Source organism: Crocodylus siamensis, chromosome 5 (genome assembly GCF_052110815.1).
Source record: "Crocodylus siamensis isolate JL-2025a chromosome 5, ASM5211081v1, whole genome shotgun sequence".
In the NCBI taxonomy this organism is placed as follows: Eukaryota; Metazoa; Chordata; order Crocodylia; family Crocodylidae; genus Crocodylus; species Crocodylus siamensis.
Window position 1 is genome coordinate 8,626,670 of NC_143399.1, and position 26,575 is coordinate 8,653,244.

Consider the following 26,575-nt stretch of genomic DNA (forward strand, 5'->3'; position numbering starts at 1 on the left):
GGTTGTTTTAGATCGCTTTGACTTCTTTTCTTGCTGACACTTTTTTATTTTTCCTTTATCCTCCCTCCTTTAGTATTAGTGACCAGAAGGATGCAAAAGACCGAATGGTGCACGTGGTTAAGTGGTACCTCTCAGCTTTTCATGCAGGAAGAAAAGGATCTGTTGCTAAGAAGCCTTACAATCCTATTTTGGGTGAAATCTTTCGATGTCATTGGGTATTACCAGGCACTGAAAATGAGGATGACATGGTTAGTTTTGTGGTCAGTGGTTTTTTTTTTTCTGCTTGGGACATGGTAGTAACTTCCGCTCTTGGTTACCACCTTATGGACTAGAACGGTTTGTACAAGAGGCAAAACTTGTATAGTTCTTGGCTTGTAAGGCAGATTTTTCAGACGTCTCGCATTACACACTGAATATAACTGCAGGAGCTTTTCCTGAGAATCCTTTATCATGCAGGAGATGTTGTTTACTTGTCTTTGCTTAAAATGTGAATTCCTTGTTCTCTGAGACATGGCACTTAGTTACGTCTGTAATCCCTTGTGGGCTGGCAACAGAGGGTTGGTTTCCAGGAGTGACTCCACTTATACTTGAGCAAAAGCTGGTCCCCCAATTTTGTGACCAAAGCTGGTGCTAACTGGGAAAGAGCAGTCTGTGTCTGCTTTTTTCTGTGCACAGACCTAAGCAGGAGGAGGATGCTGCACATGCATAACATACAGAGGCCACAAGTGTCACCTTCTCAGATCCTTCACTCAGACTCCTTCAACCTGGGAAAATCTAAGCAGAGGGGTAGAAATACAGGGATTCTAGACAGGAAGATGTGATCTCGGGGGTCACTTGAAGTACTTACCTTCACTAGAATAGCTGAGATGCTTCAAACTTTTATTGCCGCATCCTTGGTAGGGGAGTGTTGAGGGCAGGTCCATTTTACAGGTGGAGAACTGAAGCTCTAAGATTGATGCACTCAAGGTTTTATGCATGGAACTTAAAGCCTAGATCTTATTTCCCCACCTGCTGTTGAAATTTTTGTTTCAGTACGTAGCCCTTTTTTATATGCGTGAACAAGTATTATTAGGAGTGGTGGCAAGACCTCTCAAGCAGAACTTAATGAGAAACCAAGGAGGGTTAAAAGGCTGTTTTAGAAATTGGGTTTTACCCAACTGCTTCTATGCATTTTCAGTTTCACCTGTCAGGTTTTTTTGTAGAATGATAGCTCTAAATCTGATAGACTGCAGAAATTGGGATGTCTTTCAAAATTCCAGGGACCAATGTAAAATGTTCAGGCTGATTTGCGTAGATGCCTAAGATGGTGCCAAGTGCTGATTTTCATTTATTTATTTGTTTTTTGTGGAAGCTGAAAGTGTGTCCAAAAATGGTCCCCCATGTCAAATGAACTCTGTGCTTGTTTGCAGGAGCCTGTGTCAGAGGGACCAATCCCTTGGGTCAGCAGAAACACTGTAACATTTGTGGCAGAGCAGGTTTCCCACCATCCTCCAAGTGAGTTGATTTAAAAACTCGGTCTTGAACATCTGGGCAGGAACTGGCGAACAGTGAAGCCAGTTTTGACTTTTAGCCTTGAACAAATATATTTTGTTTTAATGATGGCTGAGTTTTAAAACTGAAATATTCTCTGTAGGTTGTTCTTCTGGGGGAGTGATGAATTCCATACTGACAACTATATCTCGATGTAATATTCACGGTCCTAATACTAATTTTTGGTTATTGTAAATGTCTTGCTCTGTGGTGTTAACACTTTTCTCCCTCAAGTTTCAGCATTTTATGCCGAGTGTTTCAACAAGAGGATACAATTCAATGCTCATATATGGACCAAGTCAAAGTTCTTAGGAATGTCTATTGGTGTTCACAATATCGGGCAAGGTATGTACGTGTATAATTGAAAAGTAAACTCTAGACTGTGAAGAAACTAATCCAAGAATGTTAATACATTTTGCTGGGAAGCTATAATCTTACCGGGCATGATGAATATGCTTTATTTATTATTGCTCTTTTTGCATAGTATTGTTTGAATGCTGATCTTGGTAAGCAGCCTGTGGTACTGGGTTCCACTTCATTCAGTTGGTCCCCGACTCACTCAAGGCCTGGACTCCAGTGCTTTGAATATCCATCACTTACCTGTCCTCTGGCGTTTGTGGGCGAGTGCTTAGTGTTTTTCTGAGATACCTGTTTGTTAGTGTTCTAGATCTCAATACTAAAAGTGCTGCTGGTCATAGTAAAAAAAAAAAAAAAAATCTTGTCTTTCTTAGGGTGTGTTTCATGCCTGGACTATGATGAGCACTATATTTTGACTTTCCCCAATGGTTACGGAAGGCAAGTTAAATGCTTTTTTTAAATCTATTTTTCTGAAAACTTATTGGAATTGCATTGAGCCACTGGTTTTTTTTGTGTGGTTTTTTTAACAAGGCCTAATTCTGCTTTATCATTGCAGATCGATTCTCACAGTGCCATGGATAGAGCTGGGTGGCGAGTGCAATATTACTTGCTCAAAAACGGGCTATAATGCTAGCATCACTTTCCACACTAAACCGTTCTATGGAGGAAAGAAGCACAGGGTCACAGCTGATATTTTGTAAGGCTCCTTATCTTGTCCAGCTGACCTTTCTCTTTTATGGAAATGCTGACAGTTCTTTATAGAAAGGGAAGTGTAGATAGCTGTGTTCATTATCTAGCTGTAGCAAAAGATTGCTTCCCGTCATTGTTATAGCAGCAGTGCTAATTATGGATCGCCAGACTGATGGGGCTCTCAAGTTAGGGTATGCTTTAGGATGGGGGAGATGCTGCATTAATGTAAATCTACTCCTCCCCTGCTCTAGAGTTGTTCCTGGCCACTTCTTGCAAGAATAAAAAGATTTTGGCCATATACTTGAATAGCCCTTTGTATTTTTATTTTTTTACCCTAGAGATTTTGCTGCCATTGGGAGCATTTTTTTTCACTACAGCTCCCTAAGAGAACTTGTATTTAATGTGTACTGGTCTTTGGATTCCACCTAGATGCTAGTAATTTTTAATTTTGTAGTTAAATCTGGATTAAGATAGACTATGTATGTGAGGCTTTTTCCGTTAGTTTTTTCTACCTTCCTTTTTTCCCAGTTTGAATCATAGCTGAAAAATTAGTTTTAAGCTCTTCACTGCAGCAACTGTCTCTTATTTTGTGTTAAATCAGAACCTAGTATAAGGAAGTCCACCGTCTTGATTTGGGGCCCATACTATAATACAAATTGGAGGCAGGAGGCGAGTTTGACAGGGGCTGGGTATTAGATTGTTAGTTTAGGCCATATTTAGCAGCTTGTATATGAATGAACTCTATTCCAATACTGTCAGTCTGCAGCTGGCACTTTCAGAGGCCTAGGAGATTTAGGTGCCAGACTCCCTCTTCAGCTTTTTGGCAAGCCTTCCCTGGTACTACTTTCCATCAGACGTTGGTTTTGTTTGTAGCTTTTTTTGGAACTGCATTTAGTCTCATTGGATGTGTATAGATTGGGGCACTGGTGCTGACAAGCTGCATGCACAGTGCAAGTCCTGTCTTAAGTTAATAGACCACACTTTCTCCTTAAGAGGGCAAGATATACAAGTGCATTTACACAAGTTAAAAAAAAAGCATAGATTGTCTACTCACTCCTTTGTCCTGGTAGCCTCTCTCCCATGGCTACACACTCTTCAGGCCAGAGACTGTCTGAAATATACTGTTTTCTTGCATACAACACTTGTTTTTGAAAGGCAGAATGAAGAAAAAATTCCACTATTTTAGCTGAATAGAGCAGGGACAGCCTAATCTTCAGCTGACTCACCCTCCTCTCCCTGATTAGGCTGTGAAATAGGAGGAGAGACCAGGAGCAGCTGGCAGACAACAAAATTATCATAAGAAAAGTTAGCTTGATTAGTGGAACATCAAGAGAATTAGAGGAGAGGGCTCTTAACACCTGTGGAGTAGAGAACAATGAAAGGTTAAGTCAATTGACTTCCTCAGCTGCTGAACAATAATGCCAGCTTCTGCACTGTAGAGCAGGATCCAAAACAGGGCGCTTCTCTCCTAGGCAGAAAATCACTTTCCTTGTTTAACACATACACCCCCTTTTGGGCAGGCTGATTTCTTTGAGTGAGAGGGGCCAAAGGAAGGTGCATGTTAGATGCGAGAAGTTATGTTCTCACCTAGGATGAGGCCCTGACCCTGGTTGAAGACTGCTACTGTGATATGAACAATAGAATTAAATTCATCTTTCCTTCCATTTAGCTACCCAAATGACAAGAGATCCTTCTGCTCCATTGAAGGGGAATGGAATGGCGTCATGTATGCAAAATATGCAACAGGGGTAAAGCAACTTCTTGTTTTGTCTCGCAAGAACTGTGCTCCAGTATTTGTATGGATGGTAGATTGCAAAATGTAATGCAGTGTCCAGAGGGGTTCCTGCAGAAGTATCTCTTCCCCTCCTTTTATATATGCATTCAGCTTTAGTGGGTAGAAGTGTGAGGAGCTGATGAACACTTTAGTGTGCTTTAACCACTGCAACAAAAAACTGTTTCAACAGAAGTAGTGGGACCTCCTATGAAGGTGAGGAGAGATTGCAGGAGGTGCCAATTGGTTTTGCATCAGCTCTTCTAGAATGTTACATTTATTCTGACACCTTTTTTCTGAAGGCAGCTGGGTCCATAGGGTCACGCTAGTGAAAGCTTGTGGTACCATATTTGGCTGCCAGCTCTCAATGCATCTGTTTGTTGTCCAGTAGTAACTGCCCATGGGCTGGCTCTTAGCCCATGCTTGCCTCTGCAGAGTAGCTGATGCACTTCAAGTTTGTGCCCAACTGTTTTGCATCTTTGTAGTCATAATTGAGCTGTGGACCTTACACATCCATCCTCTACAAAAAACCATTAAGAAAAGTGTCTACACATCCAAATGAAACTTAAACAAGTAACCTAGTTCTTTGTTTTAAACAACTTTTCTCTTTAGGAGAATGTAGTCTTCATAGATACCAAGAAGATGCCTACAATTAAGAAGAAGGTAAGGAAACTGGAGGACCAAGAAGAATACGAGTCTCGCTGGTAAGCATTTCACAAAGCTGATGCAAAGGACTTCTGACTAGTGCAGGGGTGGGCAATTATTTTGCGCAGAGGGTCGCTTACTGAGTTTTTGGCAAGCCATCGAGGGCCACATGACTGGTAACCAGGGGTGGATAAAAATCAATTTTCTAAATGTTTTAGGGGCCCTGAGGGCCAGATAGAATGGCCTGGCAGGCCACATCTGGCCCCTGGGCTAGTGTGTAGTAGACTAAGATTTTCTGAGAAATGAAACTACTATAAAAACTATATAATGACCTGAGTCATGGGCTAGATTAGACTAATCGGCACTATGGAACTTGTTCAGTAAAATGGCCAATAAAATGGCAATATTTAAAACTGGACCTTCATTTTCCTACTTATTTTAATTGCATCAATGCATTAAAAGGCTTTGGTGCAGAATTAAGATCCAATAATAATGCAGTAACATGCCTTGTAGAACTGTTTCCTCCCATAGAGCAAAATATTTAAAAACTGCTTTTTTGTTTAAGCCTATGGAAAGATGTAACTCACAACTTGAAAGTCAGAGACATCGATGCAGCTACTGATGCAAAGCACAGACTTGAAGAAAAACAAAGAGCTGAAGCCAGAGCGAGAAAGGAGAATGAGACGTCATGGGAAACACGGGTGAGCTTTTTAGCAGTGGAAACTTTAAAAACTTGTGTTTAAAATTGGTCACATTTACATTGTTCTTGCTGGTTTTCCACCAAAAAAAATCTTACAGATGTAACTTTCCCCTTCCCTTCTTTTCTAGTTATTCCATGAAGATGGAGAATGTTGGGTTTATGATGAGCCGCTATTGAAACGACTTGTTGCCAGCAAACACTAGGTGTTTTATAAAACCCCTAAAACATGCAAGCCTTGGCTTAGTGAAGTTTACATCTGATACCAGGATAGTCATCACTTATCAAGTATGGGCTTGTGGAAAACCCGTCCCCTCCAGTAACAGTGGTTCCTATCTCAGGGATACTGGACTTACTGATGCAGATGAACAATTAAAACAGAAAACTTCTTGACTAGGACAGTAACTTATGTTGGGACTTTGCCATTCAAATAGTGCATTCAGACTTCAGAGGCAGGATGTCTGAGCCTTTTTTTTTTTTTTCCATGCTTCAGAAGCATAAATAATCTGGGCTGTGGAGCATACACTCTGTATAACCACTGTGAAGGACATGACGACATCTGGTATCAGTTGCATAATATTCCTGGGTCTTACATATATAAATATACACAAAATGCAAGACTTCATTTAAATCCAGTTATGTTTGCAATGTGTAAATATGAGGATTCCTTTGATTGGACAGTTTATTAGACAATGCTCCATCAATGTTACCTACCACCTGTATGATAAATCAAACCCCCTTGGCATTCCAGTGTCTCACCCAAAATAACTTTGGTATTTTATTTTAGAGAAGAAAAATGTAACCATAGATTACAGTTTACGCAGTGCATCTCAAAGCTTCATAAAATAGATTTTTCAAACTTCTCTTATGGATTTGTATTTATTGATTTCTTAATAAACCTTTACAGCAAGATTGTTTTGAAACTGAGCTATGAGTTCAAAAAAAAAAAAAAAAGACTTCCAACTATTCAGTATATGGCAAATAATTTTTGTGAAAAATTAGCATTACTGTTTATATAGAGAACAAGTAAAACTTCCAGAAAAACACAAGTCACTTAAGAATGGGATTTAAAGGAATTTAGCCTACAAAGTCCTCAAGGTGCTTTTGAAAATGGTACTGAGCAGCAGTTTGACTTTTACCCCTGAGCTTTGCTAGCGAAACGGAAAAGCTGGGCATTAAGTGTTTCATGTTGCCCCCTTGCAGCTGGAGGGGACAGTAAGAGTTCCTAGCACCTTTGGTGCTGGCCAGAAAAGCCACTGGAGTAATTCCAGTGCAATATATTTAAGAGGTGAACAATATCAGTGTGACATTGTTATTCTCTCAGCTAGTCTCTCCTCGTACAGACTAGAATACCCACTAGTCTACTACTATACAATGCTAACATGGTGCCCTAAATGTATCCCCCTGTGAACTTGTCTTGTCAAGTTGAAGCCATGCAAATGCTTCTGGTGCAGTATTAGTATTTAAGCTTTAACTACTCTACATCTACCAGTTGGAGTCTTCCCTTGCTGAAGCTCCTATCTTGGAGTCAGGACAGCACCTTGCGATCATGGGGAAGTAGGATGGGGAGGTCAGCTAGTCCAGCTGCACATCTAGGCAAGATCATCCCTGACTAAGCCAGCCCAGGCAAATGTCTAACCTGCTCTTGACAAATGTAAAGACTCTAATTCTCTAGACAGCCTGGCCCCATGCTTGATCACCTTCCTGCTCCTACCCCGCAAGTTCTTCCCTGTTTCTAGACTATACTTCCTCTGCTCATCTCACCAAATACCCAAGGGTGATTTTCCCAATAAGAGGAAGTGCTCTTCCCTGCCCCAAAAGGAAATCTTAATCTCTTGGGACAAGAATAGTCCACCTGACTTATCTTGAAGGTCCTTTCTTTTCCCCTTGGGTTGGTAGTGGAAGATTTATGCTATGAACTGATTTGACTAAATCAGGAGTTTTAGGGCAGCTTGTAACATGCATTGGTTTCACTTTTCTGTAGCAGCAGTTGCCATTCTTTTACACTTAGTAAAATTCACTCTTGTCCATACTGCAAAGTGAGGACAAAGACTCCCATAACTAGACTAAAAATCCTACTTAATGGACAATCTCCAATCAAACAGCTCCTGGCCATGCTCTAAATGATTAACAAACACAGTTCACACTTACAATATGTTTTCTGTCAACATACCCCTAAATCTTCTCCTTCCACCCCATCTTCTTCCTTACTACTTAACAGGGAAAAGGGAGAGCTGGCAACTGCTGCTACAGTTACATTCTAATAAAATTTAAATACTTCAGTTTAATTTGAGCTGAAAAAAATTCATAAATGTAAAATAAAGACATAGTGGTAGATGCACAAGTACCCTCCCCAGTCCTCACAGCATGGTCAGAATCATGCTCTGGAAATGGCGGCCTGGACAGAAGGGGCTCTAAAGGTCATTGTATAACTTAGGGCAGGTAACTTGCTGAACTGATACACTGTACTGAGAAGATGGACTTGACTTGAGATTACTCTAAGTGTCTTTTTCTTATCTCACTCTATTCTTTTAAGGAAAATGAGATCCAGAACAGTGGCTGATTTACAGCAGCTGTATGAAAACAAATTCAAGGAATTTAATTTTAGCAAGGGTGATCTTGCCTAGTGTTGTTATCAGTACAGATTCATTTGAGACTAAATAAATTCCCTCAAATTTTAAATAACTTAAGCTACACATAATTGCAGGGGAAGAGGACATTTATTTTAATATTTTATGGTATGGGAGAACAGTCAGAGAGGATGTGTAAGCTTTAATGTCCTTGATACAAGTGATGTTAGCCATCAAGGAGGATGGGGGTAAGAAAGTTAGCTGAGGTATTTCATCACATGAAGAGTTCTGAGGCTCAGAGACAGCTGTCACTTCTGAGTCCCCTTCATGTTTTCCAAATCCAACCACCTGAAAAGTCCAAAGGCCAGAGCATTACAAAGTATGACAGGGTAGGGCTTAAAGCATTTTGTCATTTTAAACTTATGCTTCTCTTAAAAGTCCAAGGAAGATGAAATGGAATTGGGCTGTTGGCTGTCAGTGCCCACACGCTGTCTCTAGATTTGTGTGCAACTATCACAGCTCAGTACAAAGGAAGTCAGTTAGCTTGCATGCTTTTTCACTGTCATGAGCTGAAAAACACAAGCCTAAGTCTAAAAATGGTTGTTGGAAGCCTGCTTCTAGAGGGCAGCAAGAAAAAGCTTCAAATAAAAGCCCAGCAATTGTCATACATTGAAGCCCTGGAGGAAGCCAATCCAAACACATACTCACATGAACACTGAGCACTTTCCTCTCGCTCTTTCTGTGAACCTGGAACCAGGCAACCAGATCTGATTTGGTAAGAGACTTCAGTGCTTCAATCTAAAACCACAAATGTTGCACATTAGGCTGCTTAAGTGACTCCCAGCATACGTCTGAACACTGTCTTCAAGATCATCCTACCTGCATAGGGAAGGTTTATAAAAGCTCAGATGTTACCATTTGGATGATGTAGCGTTCATGCCGGAGCACAAGGGGTTTCAGGACTTGTGCGACTACTGGGCAGATGGAGGCTAGTGCCCAGATACCCCCCCTCCCCCCTCCAAACAACAGTCTGAACTAGCTAGGGCTATACACAGCCACAGCAGTGGGCCAGCTGCCAGAGGATGCCGCTTCTCTGATCAACAGCAGATGAGCTCCCATTGGTCACGGCAGCAGCAAGTCCCCTTTGTAATAAAGAGCCATGGCAAACAGCTGAGGAGCTTATTAACTCAGCAGCCCCTGCCACAAACTAATCCAGGTTCTACTGCACTGGTGCCCTACAACATTAAAGCAATGCCTTCAGGAAGCAAACTGAATAGGAGCCAACAGTGTGCTCTTGCTGCCAAGAAGGCTAACAGCAGAGTAGGCTGCATTAGTAGGAATGCTGCTGGCAGACTGAGGACTGTGATTATTCCCCTCTGTTCTGCACTGGTGAGGCCACATCTGGAGTACTGTGCCCAGTTTGCCCCCCCCACTACAGGAAGGACATGGACAAATTGGAGCAAGTCCAGCAAAAATGGTGAGAGGGGTAGGGGTCATGACTTCTGAGGAGAGGCTGGGGGAACTGGGTTTTTTTTTTGTTTGGAGAAGAGAAGACTGAGGGAGTTAATAGCTAGCTACCTGAAGGGTTGTTTCAAAGAGGATGGAGCTGGACTTTTCTCAGCAGTGGCAGATGACAGAACAAGTAGCAATGGGCTGAAGTTGAAGTTGGATATTAGGAAACTCTCCCTGGGAGGGTCGTGAAACACTAGAACAGGTCACCCAGAGACATTCTAAAAGCTCCATCCTTGGAGGTTTTTAAGACTCAGGTAGACAAAGCCTTGGCTGGGATGATCTAGTTTGGGGTGGTCCTACTTTGAGTAGGGGGCTGGACATCAGCATTTCTCAACCCATGGGACAACCCAGAAGCAGGTCAAAAACACATGGAAATGGTTGCAAACAAACTTTAAAAATGGATTCTCCTATAAAAGGAAAAAAAACCCCAGCTTTTTCCTTGCAGTCTGGCAGAGTTCAAGCCTGCAAGGGGCTGCTTTGGGCCCCCCTACCCCACAATGGGGGGCTGGGGCCTGGGGACAGCAGGTCAGGAGTGAGGGGCACTGGCCATTGATGTTTACAAATGGGTGTCATTACAAAAGAGGTAGACAACCACTGGACTAGACCTCCTTGAGGTCCCTTCCAACCCTAATTTTCCGAGTCTGTGAAAGCAAAGTTTAAGTCTGCTTGAACAAAGTTATGTTGACTACCTCACGAGCAAGCCTGTCAAAAAGATACTGCTGAGTCACCACTTCATTCCAGTTCCTGTCCACTTCTTCCCCCAGATGGGAATCTTCGCATTCTTTCAGCTTTATTAGAGCTGTGACCTGTATTAAATGAAAATACCACTTCTCAGCAAATAAACAGAATTCAGATCCAGCTGAGGCTGCCCTGTGCTGTATACTTCACAACAAAAGTGGATGTGCAAATTAGAAACTCAGGACTGAATAAGGCCATTGCCTCAGCCTTGCCCAGGGTTACCAGCAGGAGAAGCATCAAAAACCCATCAAGGAACTGAGGCTTAGGTCAGCAGCCAGCAGCACCTCTGCATCACTGCCACTTCCTCCTACCGGCAAAAATGACCCTGGGCACCTTCCCTGGATATTGCTCTTAAGTAGGAGATCTCCAAGTCACTTTACCTGAGTGCTGAAAGCTTCATCGCTTAAATGCTTAATCTTTTCTTCAAAGCAGGAAAGGAATTCTTCTATCTTCTTGTCAACCAATTCAGAACTGAAATAAGAGCAACAGAGAATAGGATTGAATAATTTGGGTGGAGGGGAAGCCGGCAATTGTGACTATCTGATGCCAAATCCTGCAAAGCAAAGAGCAGCAGTTACTTGAGAAACATTTTGACCATTCACTGAAGAGTGAAAATGTTGGACTTAGCATCCCTCAGCCAGGAGGTGGGATGTTAGACACAGAGCTTCCCCCTGAGCAGTGTGGTAACCTGGCTGCCAAGAAAAACTGTGGAGTAAAGTGATAGTTTCATCAACCAAGGGACTGATGATCAGTAGGGTATTATATCAGGCACCTAGAACTAACACTGCCCTGAACTATTGGTGTTTGGATGTTCCCTGTCCCCAAAGAGCTTACAGTCAAAAGCAGCACAGAGAATGCAACAGCAAACTTGCTAGGCTACAATCTTCTGAGGAGGAAGATGCAGGTGTATTGGAAAGAGGTCTCTAGTGCTCCTGACACTTGAGGCCCCTCCATCCCCTATGAACTGAGCAACACCTTATTTCAGAAACTAATGATTACAGCACTTATCTTCCTACCATGGGGGCCAGGGGAGTGGCTAGGCTCAGAGAGCCTGAGCCTGCCCTTACCTGCTTCTCTCCGCATACCTGGAGCCTGAGCATGCCTTTGTTTGCTTAGCTCCTCACTTCCTGTGGTGTCCTTTAATGGTGAAGGTGCTAGTGTGAAGTCTAACTGCTCTTATAAGTTTGGGACTTACTTGTACTTAGTTGCTTGTGTTGCCACAGTAACAGAGAAGCCAAGGATGCCTGAAGTATTTCTGCAGGTAGGGTACACGTGATAGCTGAAACCAAAAGGAGAGAAAAAGTAATTTCCCAAGCACAGACCATTCTATTTGCAATGCCCAGTGAGGCTCCTGGCAACACCTGGAGCAGCAGTTTTAGCAAGCAGGTGGCTATTAACAATACTGCCATTTAAGTTCTTTCAGCAAATGGACATAGGTGAGGGCACACTCTTAATCCCTTTCAGAGCTCTGCAAATGTTTGGCAAGCAGGTGAGGGCAAATACTCATGCTGTGGCCACTCCCAACACGGGGATCTCTCACTGCAAGAACATTCAGCAGTCAGACTTCTGGGCAAGCAGGATTACAGCAGCCTCTCACGACACGTCTGCACCCTGCTGGGTGAGCCTTGGCACGCTGCCAAGCAGGCAATGCCTACTCACACCCACAGCCAAACTAGTCTGCTGGCCCCGAGCATGCCGCCGGCACCACCTCAAGCTCTTGTGCTATGTGCTCAGGGCTGCTCTGAACCAGCAACTGCAGATGCACAACGTGGGCACTGGCTCAGCCAGGAGGCTGCTTCGATGCACCTGCAGATCACCTCAAGGGGTGTAAATGTGAAGTGATGCTGCTGAAGTTGTGAAGAAGCGAATACCGTCTCAGCAGCCCCCTCGGCTTGCTTTGGTGATCGGGGAAAACTATACAAGTGGCTACTTGGGACAGCAGGAGGGAGATGCCTTCAAGGAAGTCTACCAAGGAGGAGCGTGGCTCTGGAGCTCTCCACCAGACACATCCCACCTACACTGATCACCTACCATCTGACCATGGACTCTAAGCTAGAAGGACAAGACCTTGCTGACTGGAGCTGGGTGTTTTCAGCTGAGTAATCTGGCCAATTCAGCAGCTGATGGTCACAAGGTTGCAGTTTTTATAGGACACAAACGACTAAAGTTGAAGGGTGCTGCTGACTGTGGCTGTGATCCCAAAATCCCCCAGGAGATGAAGCTCACTACACAGGATAAAGCAGCTGAACTTACCCAAGGGTTTGCTTGGTTCGCAGGAAGTCAAAGCAAGGCTCCTCCATGTGCATCTGAAACGTGGGATAATTTCAGTCAGACCCATTTCTACCTGCAGCAGCAATCATCAGACCTAGCACAAAACTGATCCAAACGAGTAACAGAGGAAGGCCACTTAAATCCCAATGGATCCCCCCCTTCCCATTATACCACAAGGGGCAAAATGCTAAACCTGGCCCTGGACGACAAAGGATCCTGGCACTTGAACCAGGTTTTGTAGGAAGAACCTTGCGTCACTGGGTTTCTCAGCAAAACACCTGGCTAGTTCTGTCCTGGCACTATGTCACCACGCAGGCGGAGGTGCTCAGTACCCAAAAATCTAATTAAAGCGGCCCACAGCATGCATGTCACCTCTGTGCTGCGGCTGCTTGACACCAAGCGCCGTCTTCCTGGCAGGCATTATAAAGAGCAGACAACTGCTGCTTGTACACATCACTAAGCACCGGACATTTCCTTGGATAGATCGACACTTACCACAAGCAGCTCCATGAGGGTGTATTCTCTTAAACTCCTAGCCCCAGACTGAAAAAAAAATACATATTCAGTGAGAACAACAGGAATTATTTTGTGCAGTTAAGAGCTACAGTCCAAATCCCAGTAGGGACCTTTGAGAAAGTGAACCAGTACAGCATTATGTATATTCATTTCCAACCAGAAAGGCGTCCAGATTTCAGGCCTTCCATATATCCTCATTTGGTCCTGCTTTGGCAGGGGGTTGGACTAGACAACCTCCTGAGGTCTCTTTCAGCCCTCACTTTCTGCAATTCAGCAGGCAAGGAGGAAGGTGACAGTGTTGCAAAAGGGGGAGGGGGAGGGGTGGCACCCATAGGAGAGATAATCACATCATCAAGTTGTTTCAGGACCTTGGGCCGCCTCATTCATTTGTGGGGGGGGACAGACATAGCATAGCAGAATTCAGTGTGCTTTCTATAAAATCATCACTGAAGGACTGTTGTATATACTCAGGACAAGCATCAGCAACTGCCACAGGGGAAAACAAACAGATGTGCCCATATCTTCATCCTAATACCTGATAGTAGACTGTCACTTCCGAGTTGGCATCACCTTTGTTGAGGGCTTTCACCTTACAGAGCAGGTGCGTGTTTGGCAGGTCCACCACCCGGAACTGGACAGGGCACGGGTGTGCGAGCGGAACGAACTGCAGCTTTCTGAAGAGAGTCCAAGCAGCGAGTGTCATACACCTGCCCGTTCCTTGACCAAGGCAAACCACCAGTCTCACGACCCAGATGCCCCAGGAACCAAATCAGTCTCCATCCCTCCTCGGGCCACAGCAAAATTAATAACATGTCCCATTTCACCTGCCACCATGTCTGAACCCCCAAGGCAGATCTGCAGAAACTAGTGATGGTACAGTTAGTTTTTCTTCTTGAACAGGAAATTTCAAGTTTCCAACCATCTCCCCACCCAAAAGAAGAAACCAGTTAATGGAAGGGCATAACTTTGTTATGTGCTTCCCAATTGGAAAGAAGGGGAAAAAAAAAAAAAAAAAATCAGATACTCACTGAACAACGTAATTCAGAAAGTCCTTTGACTCCTAGGAAATGAAGCATAAACAGTTCAGGAGAATGGGTTTGTCAGCCCCAGTATGTACTCCACCTATGCCCCCACCAGCCCTGCCCTCCTACTGTTACAGCACCAAGTCAGTCCCTTCCCTACAAGTCTGGTCCGCTATGCTGTAGAAGAGATCAGGCATCTCCCATCCAGTATGTTGCTCAGAGGTTTTGACGTCTCAGTGTGGAAGCCAGAAAAGAGGAAATTAATGGGAGAGAAATGGCTCTTGGAGAGTGGCAGTCTGTAAGCAGGTTGGGGTATGCGCAAAAGGAGCAAGAGGGAAGGGCCTGTCTTGCTTGAGAGGCTGCAAGTGCTTGGAGGGAGTATGCTGGGCTCCAGTGATGGGAGTGCCAGCCAACACGAGGCGGCGGAGCAGCAGATCTTACAGCAAGTGCTGCAGGACATCTCTGGGAGCCAGTAAGGCAGCAAGTGTCCACAATGAATTTATTTCACTCCCATGCTGCCAGGCTTCATGCAAAATGCATGCAATAATGTCGCAGCGCTGGCTGAACCCCAGCTGCCCCCACAATCCATGAGCCCACAAAAGGCAAGTGGGTCATTAGAAGAATCCCTGTCCCCAACAGGACATTGGAAAGTTTCCCCCTCAAACTGACAGTCCAAGGACAAACATGACCGACTAAGGGAAGGTGACAGTACAAAGTGAAAACCAAGGGTTTGTTCAGGTCTTTTCTCCTTCCTGGCCACATAACAGCATCTGAGATACTGCAGGTGGGACTTGCCCTCGTCATACCTGGGTTTTAATAAAGGCCTGTTAGCAAGGTCAGACTCCTGGCTGGCCCTGCAGCTCTTGGGTGGAAGCCATCACTGGCTTCTTCAGGAGTTTTGTGCAAGAGAAGATAGCAGGACTGGGTCTCACACAGCTCCATTCCAGTCTGACCTTGCCATAGGCTGTATTCCCACTGGTGATTTTAGGGAAGTCATCTATAGCTGCACCAGCACAAAGGCACCCCAGTGGTACACAGTAGGAGCACACTTGCAAACACATCAGGGGCAATGCCCTCAACTCATCCATTTCTGGAGCTTAGAGATAAGCTGAGTGTGCTTAAGCAAGTGGGTGAAATCAACACTACCAATGTGTGCTACGCTGCACCCACAGCATTCATCAGGGAGCTGCACTTGGGGGAGAGATCCCCTGAGCCGCCAGTGCAGAGGGGGCCACAGGCTGGTGAAACGGCATTGCACCTGGAGTCAGTGGCAACTGAGCACAAATACTGTTGAAACTTAAGCCCTGATCAGTGAGCAGAGTCCAAGCTTCATTGGCTGAGGTGTGTACTCACTCGGCTTGTGAAGTTTCCTTGTACAAGACCCTCTACAAAGAGCTGGGACTTGAAAGCCTTGACGAAGGCTGAGAGCAATTCAATGGAAAGGCCTTTCATAAGAGTCTCGTATTTATCTATCATAGACCATCTGCCGTGCTCCAAAATCAAGAGACGCACATCTCTGCAACACAACAGAAACAGAGTATGCGTCACCCAATGGGGATGCAGAGCTCCGCATACCTCTCATAACATGCCCGGCATGAATTCCAGCACGTCCTTGCCGGCAGCACCAAGTGTTGGGCAGCCTGCCTCAAATCCCAAGTACCCCAGGTAACCCGAGATGAGACACTTGCTGCACCAGCTGCTGAGGATGTCTCAGGAAGGTTTTAAGCCTGCTCCCCAGGACAACACTCTTAAATTGGCCAGAATGTTCCCATCACATTTATAAATGTTGTACTCCAGCCCTGGAGACCCCAACATTCGTTTTCACCACTGACTATGCAAAATATGGCACAGCAAGTTGTCACTACAGATGCACTCACTTGGCTGCTAGCAGGCCATCGTGACAATGGAGTTAAAGCAGAGAAAAGTCCATTCTTTACCACCACCCTAAGCCAGAGAAAGGCCCTGTTATCTCCCCATAGACACTTACTTGGCCAGTGTCTCCGGTTTGATGAGGACATTAAAATAAGTTTTTTTCAGCTGCTCTGTTATCATTTCAAAAACTGCTGGAGTAAAACTGAAGTCTGACAAGTGGTCAATGATTAGCTGAAACAGCAGCTAGAAAGAAGAAGAAACCGTTTTGAGCAATTTTAACCCAGTATTTTTTTTGCCAGGAGGACTAAAGTGAATTCTGTCATACAAAACAATAATAGTTTGGGGATCACAAGGGACCCAAGGGGATCTACCATTTCCCTTGAGATTCTGTTAAACCGGAGGTAGCAAATCCCTGGCACATGGTTACCAGCCATGGCCATTTCCAAGCCACAGAAGTGTGGCTAAACAGAAGGCTCCAAAGCCTGTTTCTGAGTGACTGTAGGATGCAGACATGACCACCAGCTTGGTCAGCAAAGTTCAGGAAGGAAGGAACATGTCCAGCTACACCAGTAACATGATCCAATTAAAAACACAGCACAAGGCCTGAAAGGAGACATTCAAAAAGACGTTAAATTAAATAATCCAAATATCACAGTGACAGTTAGCAATACTGATAGATGTAACCAGATGCACTGAGCTGCTCTTTTCCTAGAACAGATATATATTTTTGTTACGTTTCTTAGGTAAGTTGTAAAAACAAAGCAACCCTGTCAGTGAAGACTATAAACGACAGGAAAGAGAAAACAGGATGGTGGAGGCAGCATTCAGTGATGGTGAAGAACAGAGATAAGAAAGAAACCCTTCCTTCTATTTCCCCAAGGACATAATCCCCAACTGATTGACACCTTCCAATCCACAAGAGATCTGGTTCAGTCCAGTCCCAAAAGGTTTCAGCGAAATAAAGAAATGTAATATTTATTAGACTATTAGCATAAGTCAGCTGTAAATATAGGGCACAGGCTAGAGGGAAACTCAAGAACTCAGCGAATTCAAGATGACCTGCTGCCAACCTGTGTGCCACCCTCCTTTCCCCCGCCGGTGCAGGTAAGAATCTGTGTGCCGTCACAGGCAGGCAGGCAGACTTTGGGATAAGTGTTGTTTTTTTGTGTTTTGGGGTGTACACAAAAGGTCAGGCCATAGACTGACCTGCAGATTTACCTGTAATCCAGGCAACAACACAAGCTGGAAGTGACATGGCAGTGAGGCGCACGGCAGATCAGAGGGGACACGCAGCACAGCAGCAGTCAGGGCAGGAAGCAGAAAGCAGAGCAGATAGGGCAGGGAGCACAGGGCAGGGAACAGAAAGCAGAGCAGCAGACTGGGTAGAGGAAGGGGATAGGAGTGGCACTCCAGAAGGGTGGAGGGCTAATTTGTGGCATGCTTGCCAAAAAAGGGTTGGCTCCCACTGCTAGGCATTTCTCCCTGTCAGAGCAATAACACGGTAATGCCATGGTGGCTTATGGAAGCTAACCAAATAATTTCACATGTTAATGCCCCAGCTATGTTCTGAATTTTCATGTTTAAGAATGCAGTGAAAAGTGAGAATTCATCTTTTTTCTGCATTAGAAATTCAGACCATTTGCCCTACAGATAAGGAGTAAGAAGGCATTGCAAAATAAGAGCAAGACCTGAACAAGTGAGAACGGAAGAGCAGCTCATGAGGGCTCCTTAAATCTGTGGGGTTTGCATTAACTGAAATGCCAGCTGAATAGCTGAAAGAACTCTACTTCATGAAACACCCAACGCGACTGCCCGAGAGGAAGGGCTGAACCGACAACCACCTTGGTTCTCTGGCCTTCAAAAGGAGCCCTCCTTCCCACACCCCCCAAACAAACTGGGGGGCCCCAAGATGAAATAGTTCTGATGCTTCTGGAATAAAAGGCCCATCCAAGCAAGCCCCTGTGCAGGGTGGAGTGAGCTGCACACAGGTGCACGTGCACTAGCAGACTGCAGATACAGGCCTGCCTGCCCAGTCCCTTTGTTTCTGCCACACTGGCATGGGCCTGTGTTGGGGGACACGGAGCAGACATCTAGTTATGCTGACTCCTCTACAGTAGAAGAGAGAGAAAAAGCATCCTCCGGTGGAGATGGGAAACGGTGAACACAGCACAGGTCAAAGAGCCCAGTGTGATGGGGGCCCTTTTCTATGCGTTTTCCTCTCCTTCACATTGAGGTTTTTGCCAGATGACAGACCCTGGCCCCACCTACACACAACACCTGCCGTCAAATCAGTGGAACCGCCCATGCTTTGTACTGTCCAGGGCTTTCACCTGGTTACGCCTGGTCTGTACTTGACGCAGGCAAGCCCTTCGTCTCCTTCCTGCCAGTATTCACAACAGTATCCGGAGAGCACCCAGTTTTGTGTCCGCCATGTCCCGGTTAGGCCAGCAGGGGAGAAAACCCTGCTCTTCCCAGCCCATTTTGATACATAAAGGGGCAAGCACTTGTTAACCTCTGAAGAATCTTAGCAGCCACAAAACATCCTCCAGTGTTGGCACTGCTGTTTTTTAACACTTTGTTTTAATTCTACCTCCTCCTGCAATGTTCAGCTAAAACAGTCCTCAGTGACAATGGGCCAGATGGAACAAGGCATTCTGGTTCATTATTTTTGGTTTATAAACAGACAAAAGAAGTTTTTATAATTTAACCTGGAACAAACTGGGCATTTCCCACTCTGTCCAACAGCTGCAAGTGCAGCCACAAAGAACGTAGTCATCTTCCCTCCTATTGAAAACAACCCCAAAGGCAAGATTTTCAAAGCTGTTACAATTTGCAAGACTGAGTTTTTATAGCAGAAGCCGGAGTAACCTTAGGTACTATTGAGAAGTAGCAAGTGTATGCTGAGAGAGGATGTCCAAAAGCACGCTGGGAAGTATCTGCAGCTGCTTCAGGAGCTCCAGTAGTCAAGAGGGTGGGCGTTTCCCACAATGAAACTTCTCAACAAGTCCGACTCTGCTGCTGTAGGCAGGAAGTACAGCTGAATGTATGAAACTACGAAGAGCATAGGATAAACGTATGCAGAAACATGAAAGTTGCCCTGTTTGGGGCAGAAAGGAGGTAGGAGGGAGAACAGCAGAGTACTAATGTTAAGTGTTTTACTGGTTTCTTGCATGTATCATCATCAAATAGAGGGTTGCCAGCAAGGCTCCCCATTCCCCCTGGATCTAAGGCTCTTCCATACAAAACAAAGCAATAACAGCAGAGCTTTTACTAGACTCCAAGATTCTCTAGCTCTCCTTCCTTTCCAGGCTACCCAATGTTTTGTCTGCGGCAGGATGGTTTTGCTGGGTTTTACATCTGGGACTGGTAAAAGAAGCTGATGGAGGGAATGCTGTGATGGGAAGAACTAACAGGTAGGGTTTTTCTGCAGTGTTTCCTGACAGTGGATGGGGTGCGAACTGTAGTCTTGCCCACAACTTTTACTTGCACCTGGATCCCCTCTGCCAAGAAAGTGGTGTCCTCCACTCCACTCCTCAGCTGTACTTGAGGGTTAAATCTCCACCAAGAGCCATTCTTACCACGGTGCCTCCTGAGGGGAGCTCACTTTGCTCTTGCACTCAGCAGGAAGACTATTACGTACATAAAACCATTAATATGAGACCACCAATAAAAGTTTAAAGTCAAGGCTGTGAATGGTTTCTCAGCAAAGGGTTGGTCTTATAGCAGAGGGGTCAAACTCGCCTAACCCCACCAGCTGAATGGAGGGACACAGGACTGGTCCATGGGCCAGACTGGGATCCACACTGCACTCAGTATCCACGCTAGCTGTTCAGGGATGTGCGCACATGCAGTGGGCGCTGGATCTAGCGTGGAGGGGGAGAGCCAGTTAGGGTCTGTGGGCCTACTAACCCAGAGTGGCTGGAACAGGCACTGCAGGCAGTGTGCATCCTGGGCCCTGCCCGCCAGGCTGGTCTGGGTCAATTCAGACCCACGGGCAGCCCCAGGGGCCAGATAACAGGGCTCTGTCGGCTGGACGCAGCTGGCAGGCCATATGTTTGACACACCCAGCCTGTAACAAAGACAGTGCATTGCTCATACTTACAGGTAGTTTGTGATTAAATCCTTTCACTCGAATGATCAAACCATGCTCTCCAGCTACCAGCTTGTATTCCAGTTGAGCCACATCCGCTTCATATGCAGGTTCAGCAAGGTTGTGGGAAAGGATGTTTACAAATGTATCAAACAGCACAACACTGCATGGAAACAGGGGTATGAGTGGGTGCCAAAAGCAAGCAGGAAAAAATACAAAAGCAAAACCAGCCTCAAACTCATTGGCTTGGAGGGAACACAACAAGATGCCCAGCAGGAAGGAGCTATTTCATTGGATAACTAAGACATTATTTAAGATATAAACAATAAAATGCAATACAAAAACGACTACTATTTTGCCAGGAATTTAGTCCCGTGCAACGTAAGTCATCTGAAAAGCAGAGCTATGACCCTCTCTTCATTAAGAAAACTCAGGGCTGACTACAGATTATTTTGGCAATAAACTAAAAGATATTTGCACCAAAAAGAAAAGACACTTTACTTTAAAAGTCGTACTGGGGAGCACATAAGTAAATGTTCTCCTGCAGCCTTAGTTGTTAAAAATCTAATGAGAATAAAGAATGTATATTTTAAGCAACATATCAGTTCTCAGTATAATTTGAGAAAAACGCATTTTGTGCAAAAAAAGATTCACAGCTTTTGTTTGAAGGAGCAGTTGGCTTTGATGGAGATTTGATAGCTATGTAGAGATTGTATTACAGTAAGAATGTTTCTTTTAATCCAGCTGTACATGCCACAGAAAACTAGCAACACATGCTGTGGGTCTAACCAATACTTTCCCAACTAGGGATCTGGAAAAGTTTTTCAACAATAGATTCATAGATATTCCAAAAACACTGTCTGTGCAGATAGCTCCTCAGGGACTCTATTATATAGCACTGCTCAACCTGATAGTTAGGACCCCACATGGAAGGGCACAGCACTGCAGAGCTGTAATCAAAGCCTGTGTGTAAGGCACACGTTACAGCTAGGAGTCATACCCAGAACAGACCGCCCCCTTCCAACACAAACTCTTTACAACGCAATTCCACTCCAAAAGAGTCCCTGCTATTTCTGTGTCCCTTCCCTTGGCAAAGTCCTCTTCCTCTGACAACCCCTTTCACACACACAGGCTCCCCAAACTCAACAGCAAGAAGTGAAATGTACAGAACCTGGGAAAAAGGCCTGCTTGTGTTCTAGCTGCAAGATGGGGGGTTTTGTTTCAACTACGCAGAAGTTTTAGCTGCTCTGCAAGAGAATGAATAAAAGGCAATCCTTACTTTTCTGCTGACTGCTGTATCAGTGGAGAGATCAGATGGAAACGTACGTACGCTGAAATAAAGAGACTGAAATGAGTAACTGCTGAAACAATGGCAGTTGGAAGCAGAAAAATGTCATTAACGTCACACCATTTGTTATCTCTCATCAGTACTATCCTGTTGCACTTAGAAGCTGACCCCACATTTTCAAGTTCAGTTCTAAGGGAAATGTCTTCCTGAATATAACATCGTAACAGACAGGCCTTGAAATGCACTACTGTTCTAACAAAAACCTCACAAGAAAATTAAACAAAGAAACAAACCGACAGGAATAACTGTACTAAAAATACAAAAATTGCCCAAGGCTCACTGTAGTCTTCAGAGTAAAATCCCATGTCAGCTCATATACAAGCTAGACATTTTTCGTTAAATGGAGACTGTGCAAAGGGAGGCCCTTGCTAAAAGGGCAGCCTTGAATTAGTTTTCTGCCAGTGAATTAATACCTGCCTCCCCTCCACTGTAGCAGCCATGGTGAACCCTGGGAACCCTCCCGCCAGCGTGGCCTCCTCCAAGTGAAAAAGCGTGCCGCCCTGCTGACGCAAAGGTGGAGCAGCCAGCAGGGCCCTTACAAGTATCATGCAGGGTCACTTGCTCTGGACTGAGGTTTGCAGAACATGTGACCCTAAGTGTCACTTTCCATGGCCCTGCCAACTGGCCCATGAGGGTGTTGTGGAGGGTCATCTGCTCCATGCAACAGCACCATACTGATCCAGTTACAGGCTGACCCTGCATAAAAGCAGACTCTAATTTTTATAGTTCTTTTTGAGAAAAATGAAACTCAACTTATAATCAGAATAACATGGTATTCTGAGCCACAGAAATGTGGTTGCTTGGCTATAACAAATTTTTACCTAGGTTAACCAACATAAAACCAAATATATCCTGCCTTTCCTAAAATGTCACATGCATGTTAAAAAGAAGCAGAAGTGTCCATTACAGAAACACACAATTATTTTACAGGAGACACGGGCAGTGCGGTGCATGGTATAGGGACAGACAGTACCTAGTCACATGCAGCTGACTGAGACAGGGATGTGATGCTGCTTTAGAAGCAAAAGCGTCACAACCTGCTTGCTTGCCAGAAAGTAAAGTTCTGCATTTACTTCTGAAGTGTCAAAAGGTGAGGTACAACAAGAACAACTTCTAAAAATACACTCCCGTTTCAAAGAGCTTCCATCTTCAAAAATTAAAAAGCTGTTCCACTCAAAAAGTCTCTCTTAAAACAGCAGCTTTGTTCCCTGGGTTTCAATGATTCCAGATGACAATTCTCTCACTTCATAAGAAAAACATAAGATTTTTCAAACTTAGATGGGTTCCTTCATTCTCACAAACCAAAACAGATTTTGTCTGCCAAATTCTGCCCTCGGTTGCCGCTGTGATACATTTGCATCCCATTCTGAGCAGAGTGCTACCATGTGACAGTAATTATGGATTTTAAAGATCACTGCATTAGAAGTATGTTACTCCCTTAAGAAAATAAAGTCAGGGTTCAGCTACTAACCTAAATATTTCCTACAAAGAAAAACCCAAGACCAGTGAGTAAAACTGCAGGTCCTGATAGATGCCCACAGACAAAAAGATGCTTGAAAATCTGTGCGTCTTTCCCTACAATTCTGAAAAAAAAAAAAAAACCGTTCAATTCCTTCCCTGCCTTGTAACACAACTCTGCAAGCTGCATTAAGCAGCAGTGGAACTGAAATATCTGAAACTGAGACAACATAGCGCTTTGTGACAAGCTGCCTGAAAACTGTAAATCAGAACTGAATTAGTTACTCAGGTGACTGGCTGCCTTTTCAGGGTGCTTGTACAAGTGCTAACTGCCTAACAAATGGAACCCAATTCATGACTGCGACCTCCAAGCACTGCCACAATACACTGCTCATTGGAATAAATGCAGGCAAGTGGCATTTAGATTTTACAGACGTCCAAACCAAAATCCAGCAAATAGCCTAAAGAGAATTGTATGCCCTCAGATCCTTTTGAAATACAGACAGCAGCACACACTGAAACTAGGGATGCCAGAAATGATGGAAATAAGCACGTTTTTAACCAAATAGCTCAAGGGGAGTTTATACCACAAGTCCAAGGGTTAACGCAAAAGCTGTTGTTTGCAACTGAAATGGCAACTGGAGCAATGCTCTGTGCTGTTTAGGTTTCAGGAAAGGGAACAATAAGCCTCCAGTCTGAAGAACATGCCAGCCCTATTTAAGACCGCACTGTTGCCTAGCAAAAAGCTTCCCTTGCTCATTACACAATAGAGCAGTTAACAAACATTACCTTTGGGAATTTTGAATTTATCATCCTTCCTGTACCACAGACAGCCTTGCTGCGTGCTCAGTATTTTGACTGGATATTCCGTCTCAGGGCAGTCGGGTGCCTTCAGAGCAAAATCAGTGGCTAAAGCAAAGAACGGACGAGTTACTATATTTCATATCCACAGCCATCGATGCGAATCCGCCATCTTCAGAAGGGTAGGCAAACTGCTCTTCTCTCCTGCAGATTGCTGAAGTACATTCAGTAGCACTATCTGGGCCCCAATTTTAGATCCAACACCCAAACTCAGGCTCACAACCAATCCTGAAATGAAGTACAGATGGGCTACTATGTCCAATTCAAGAGATAAAAGTTTTTTATTCTTTTTACACCTAGTGACAGATGCAGCTTCTATTTTAAAGAGTTTGTCATTGCCAAAAGAGCAGCAAGCCAAAAAATTCCCCCTTTGAGTAAACCAAGTTCTGGTACATAGTAACCTAATACTGTTGGTCCAAAATTAAAACTTACAGAAGTCGGCTTTAAGAGGAATTCAGATGGATATTTCTGCAGTCTGACTTCAACAGAGGGGAAAAACCCCTATAACACCCCTTCTCCTCAAAATGACTACTGGGGAAGTGTGACAGTCCAATCAGATACTGGCAGCTCACGTACCTATGTATTTGTTTTCTTCTGGAAGGTGCAAATCCTCATTTAACTCGAAGTCACTAGCCCATAGATCACTCCAGTATTTGTCAACATCTGTGAAAAATATTAATTTAGTCAATTAACACGAGACAGGCTTAGCAAATCAGCAGCTCCTGCACTGACTCCTAGAAAAATCCTCTCCTCCTTTAGACAAGTCTGTCTTTGTGCCTATCTGCAGAACGACGGGAGCTTCTCTCCTGATGCCGTGTGGTGCTCCTTAACACCCTTCTGTACATCCCCTTTTAAGACTCCCTGCACCCAGACTTAGAAAAAAGGAGTCATATTTAAAAGCAACTTTAGGGTGTGCACTTCAGCACTGCAAATTACCACAACTTGCCTTTGCCTCCACTGCCTGTATTTTCATACCTATTCAATACTTACTTGGAGTGGGGAGAAAGGGAGGCTTTGTGATCCCCCTTCTAACGCCCCCAATGCTCCAAAAATATTTTAATAAAAGGATCTTTCAGAGACAGTGCTTCAAGGTGGAAAAGATAACTGTATAGTAGCATGGGGTACTCAGGTCTTTACTGCTCCATGCTCTGGGCAAGACAGCAGCAGTCAAATTTGCACATTCCCACTCCTGCAGGCTGCACGCTGCACTGGCACCCTTTTAACAGCCTTGAGGGCTTTAAACAACCTCTGACCCCTTCTAGGACGGTCACTTTACCTTCCACACTGTACTGTGTGCCAAACCATTTCTCCTTTAAATGACACTGTCCTTCATTGACAGCAGACAACAGAACAAGGTTGGCTCTCTGCGGGTAAAGCTGGTTAAGGGCATCAGCAATGATCTACAAAGAAAAAAGGCAATACACCTCAGTTCTAATGTAAAACTTTCCCTGTGCCTGCCAAAGTTTTAAACTTATTCTAAAAAAGTACAGGAGACTCAAAGGATTCTTTTAAAACCAAGCAAGCTATTTGCTTTTGGATTCTAAAATTATTGGAAGCTACCCAAATAACCTATAAAACCTGTCCAATACAGTGCAGTTTTCTGAATTTCCCCATCTCAGATGCACTCAAAGCTAGATACACCCCAGGGAAATAGATAATGATATGCTTGCGCAATTTTGTGCACAAAAATGATTGACACTACATAACTATGTAATTTTGTGTAATATAACCTGGGTAGGCTCTATGCCTCCACCTCTGCAGGGCTCCTGGCTCTCTGGCTGGGAACCCCATGTGGAGGCACCTAGGACAGTGGTGCATGACTGGACAGCTGGTGAATGGGGAGGGGAGCTCCTGCCTGCAGGGGGGGGGGGGGGGGGGTGTCTGTGGGTGGGCATGGGGGTGTGTGTGGTATTTGGGCCCCTCTGCCACAAATCCACTCCCCATCACGGTGGGCAGCGACAGCACCACAGCAGCAGCAGGCCCCTCATGGCCACAGCAGGCAGAGCCCCCAGCAGTGCGTGGCTCTGGGTAAGTGGCTGCGCATGGTGGCATGGAGCCCATCAGGCCCAGCTCTCTGGCACATGCCCACGGGCCAGACTAGCTTGACTCTGTGCCAGCACATGGGGCTCACAACACTGCAGGCAAGAGCTACACATCACTGGGCCGGGCTGGGCCAGCTCCATGCCTCCATGTGGAGCTTCCAGCACTCCAGCGGGAAGGCCCACGTGGAGGAACCAAACCTGCCTGGGACGATGGCACGTGGTTCCCATCTGCAGTGCTGCAAGCCCCATGTGCTGGTATGGAGCCAGCCTGGTTTGGTGTGAAGGTACATGCCAGAGGGCCAGGCTGAGCAGGCTCTGTGCCACCATGTGCAGCCCCCAGGACTCAGCTGGAGCCACATGTTGCCCGGGGGGCTCTGCCTGCCATGGCCATGAGCACCCCAAGACCCACTGCCCACTGCTGCTACTAACCAGCGGTGGCAGGGGCTGTACACCATGGGGACAATGGGACACACACACACACCTGTGGCAGGGGGGCCCCCCCAACACCACCCATGAACCCCACACCCACCCAGACAGGGTTTTTGGCACAGTTATTAAGGATGCAAGATGAAAAGTAAAAAAAAT

At 45.0% G+C, this 26,575-nt stretch overlaps 2 protein-coding genes across 7 annotated transcripts in view; one reads left to right on the forward strand and one right to left on the reverse strand.

Annotated features, from left to right (window-relative positions):
- OSBPL9 (oxysterol binding protein like 9) overlaps nt 1–6,553 on the forward strand; it is a 96,026-nt gene extending 89,473 nt beyond the window's left edge. For 5 of the 6 annotated variants that reach the window (XM_090048926.1, XM_090048927.1, XM_090048923.1 and 2 more), the window contains 9 exons: nt 74–248; nt 1,410–1,494; nt 1,765–1,875; nt 2,262–2,325; nt 2,444–2,584; nt 4,247–4,325; nt 4,961–5,052; nt 5,559–5,694; nt 5,822–6,553. In XM_090048926.1, the coding sequence (XP_089905052.1) occupies nt 74–248; nt 1,410–1,494; nt 1,765–1,875; nt 2,262–2,325; nt 2,444–2,584; nt 4,247–4,325; nt 4,961–5,052; nt 5,559–5,694; nt 5,822–5,896 (958 nt within the window). In that variant the 3' untranslated portion in view covers nt 5,897–6,553. The remainder of the gene's footprint in view (nt 1–73; nt 249–1,409; nt 1,495–1,764; nt 1,876–2,261; nt 2,326–2,443; nt 2,585–4,246; nt 4,326–4,960; nt 5,053–5,558; nt 5,695–5,821) is intronic. The other variant, XM_090048928.1, reaches the window with a different exon arrangement.
- Nucleotides 6,554–8,391: 1,838 nt separating this feature from the next.
- Nucleotides 8,392–26,575, reverse strand: part of NRDC (nardilysin convertase) — a 42,578-nt gene continuing 24,394 nt past the window's right edge. The window contains exons 16-31 of the mRNA XM_090048922.1: nt 25,225–25,348; nt 24,525–24,611; nt 23,877–23,996; nt 21,561–21,612; nt 20,294–20,444; nt 16,307–16,434; nt 15,673–15,835; nt 14,326–14,357; nt 13,833–13,971; nt 13,277–13,324; nt 12,764–12,816; nt 11,706–11,789; nt 10,891–10,981; nt 10,462–10,578; nt 8,969–9,058; nt 8,392–8,608 (exon numbers count right to left, since the gene is read on the reverse strand). Of these exons, the coding sequence (XP_089905048.1) occupies nt 8,411–8,608; nt 8,969–9,058; nt 10,462–10,578; nt 10,891–10,981; nt 11,706–11,789; nt 12,764–12,816; nt 13,277–13,324; nt 13,833–13,971; nt 14,326–14,357; nt 15,673–15,835; nt 16,307–16,434; nt 20,294–20,444; nt 21,561–21,612; nt 23,877–23,996; nt 24,525–24,611; nt 25,225–25,348 (1,677 nt within the window). The 3' untranslated portion in view covers nt 8,392–8,410. The remainder of the gene's footprint in view (nt 8,609–8,968; nt 9,059–10,461; nt 10,579–10,890; nt 10,982–11,705; nt 11,790–12,763; nt 12,817–13,276; nt 13,325–13,832; nt 13,972–14,325; nt 14,358–15,672; nt 15,836–16,306; nt 16,435–20,293; nt 20,445–21,560; nt 21,613–23,876; nt 23,997–24,524; nt 24,612–25,224; nt 25,349–26,575) is intronic.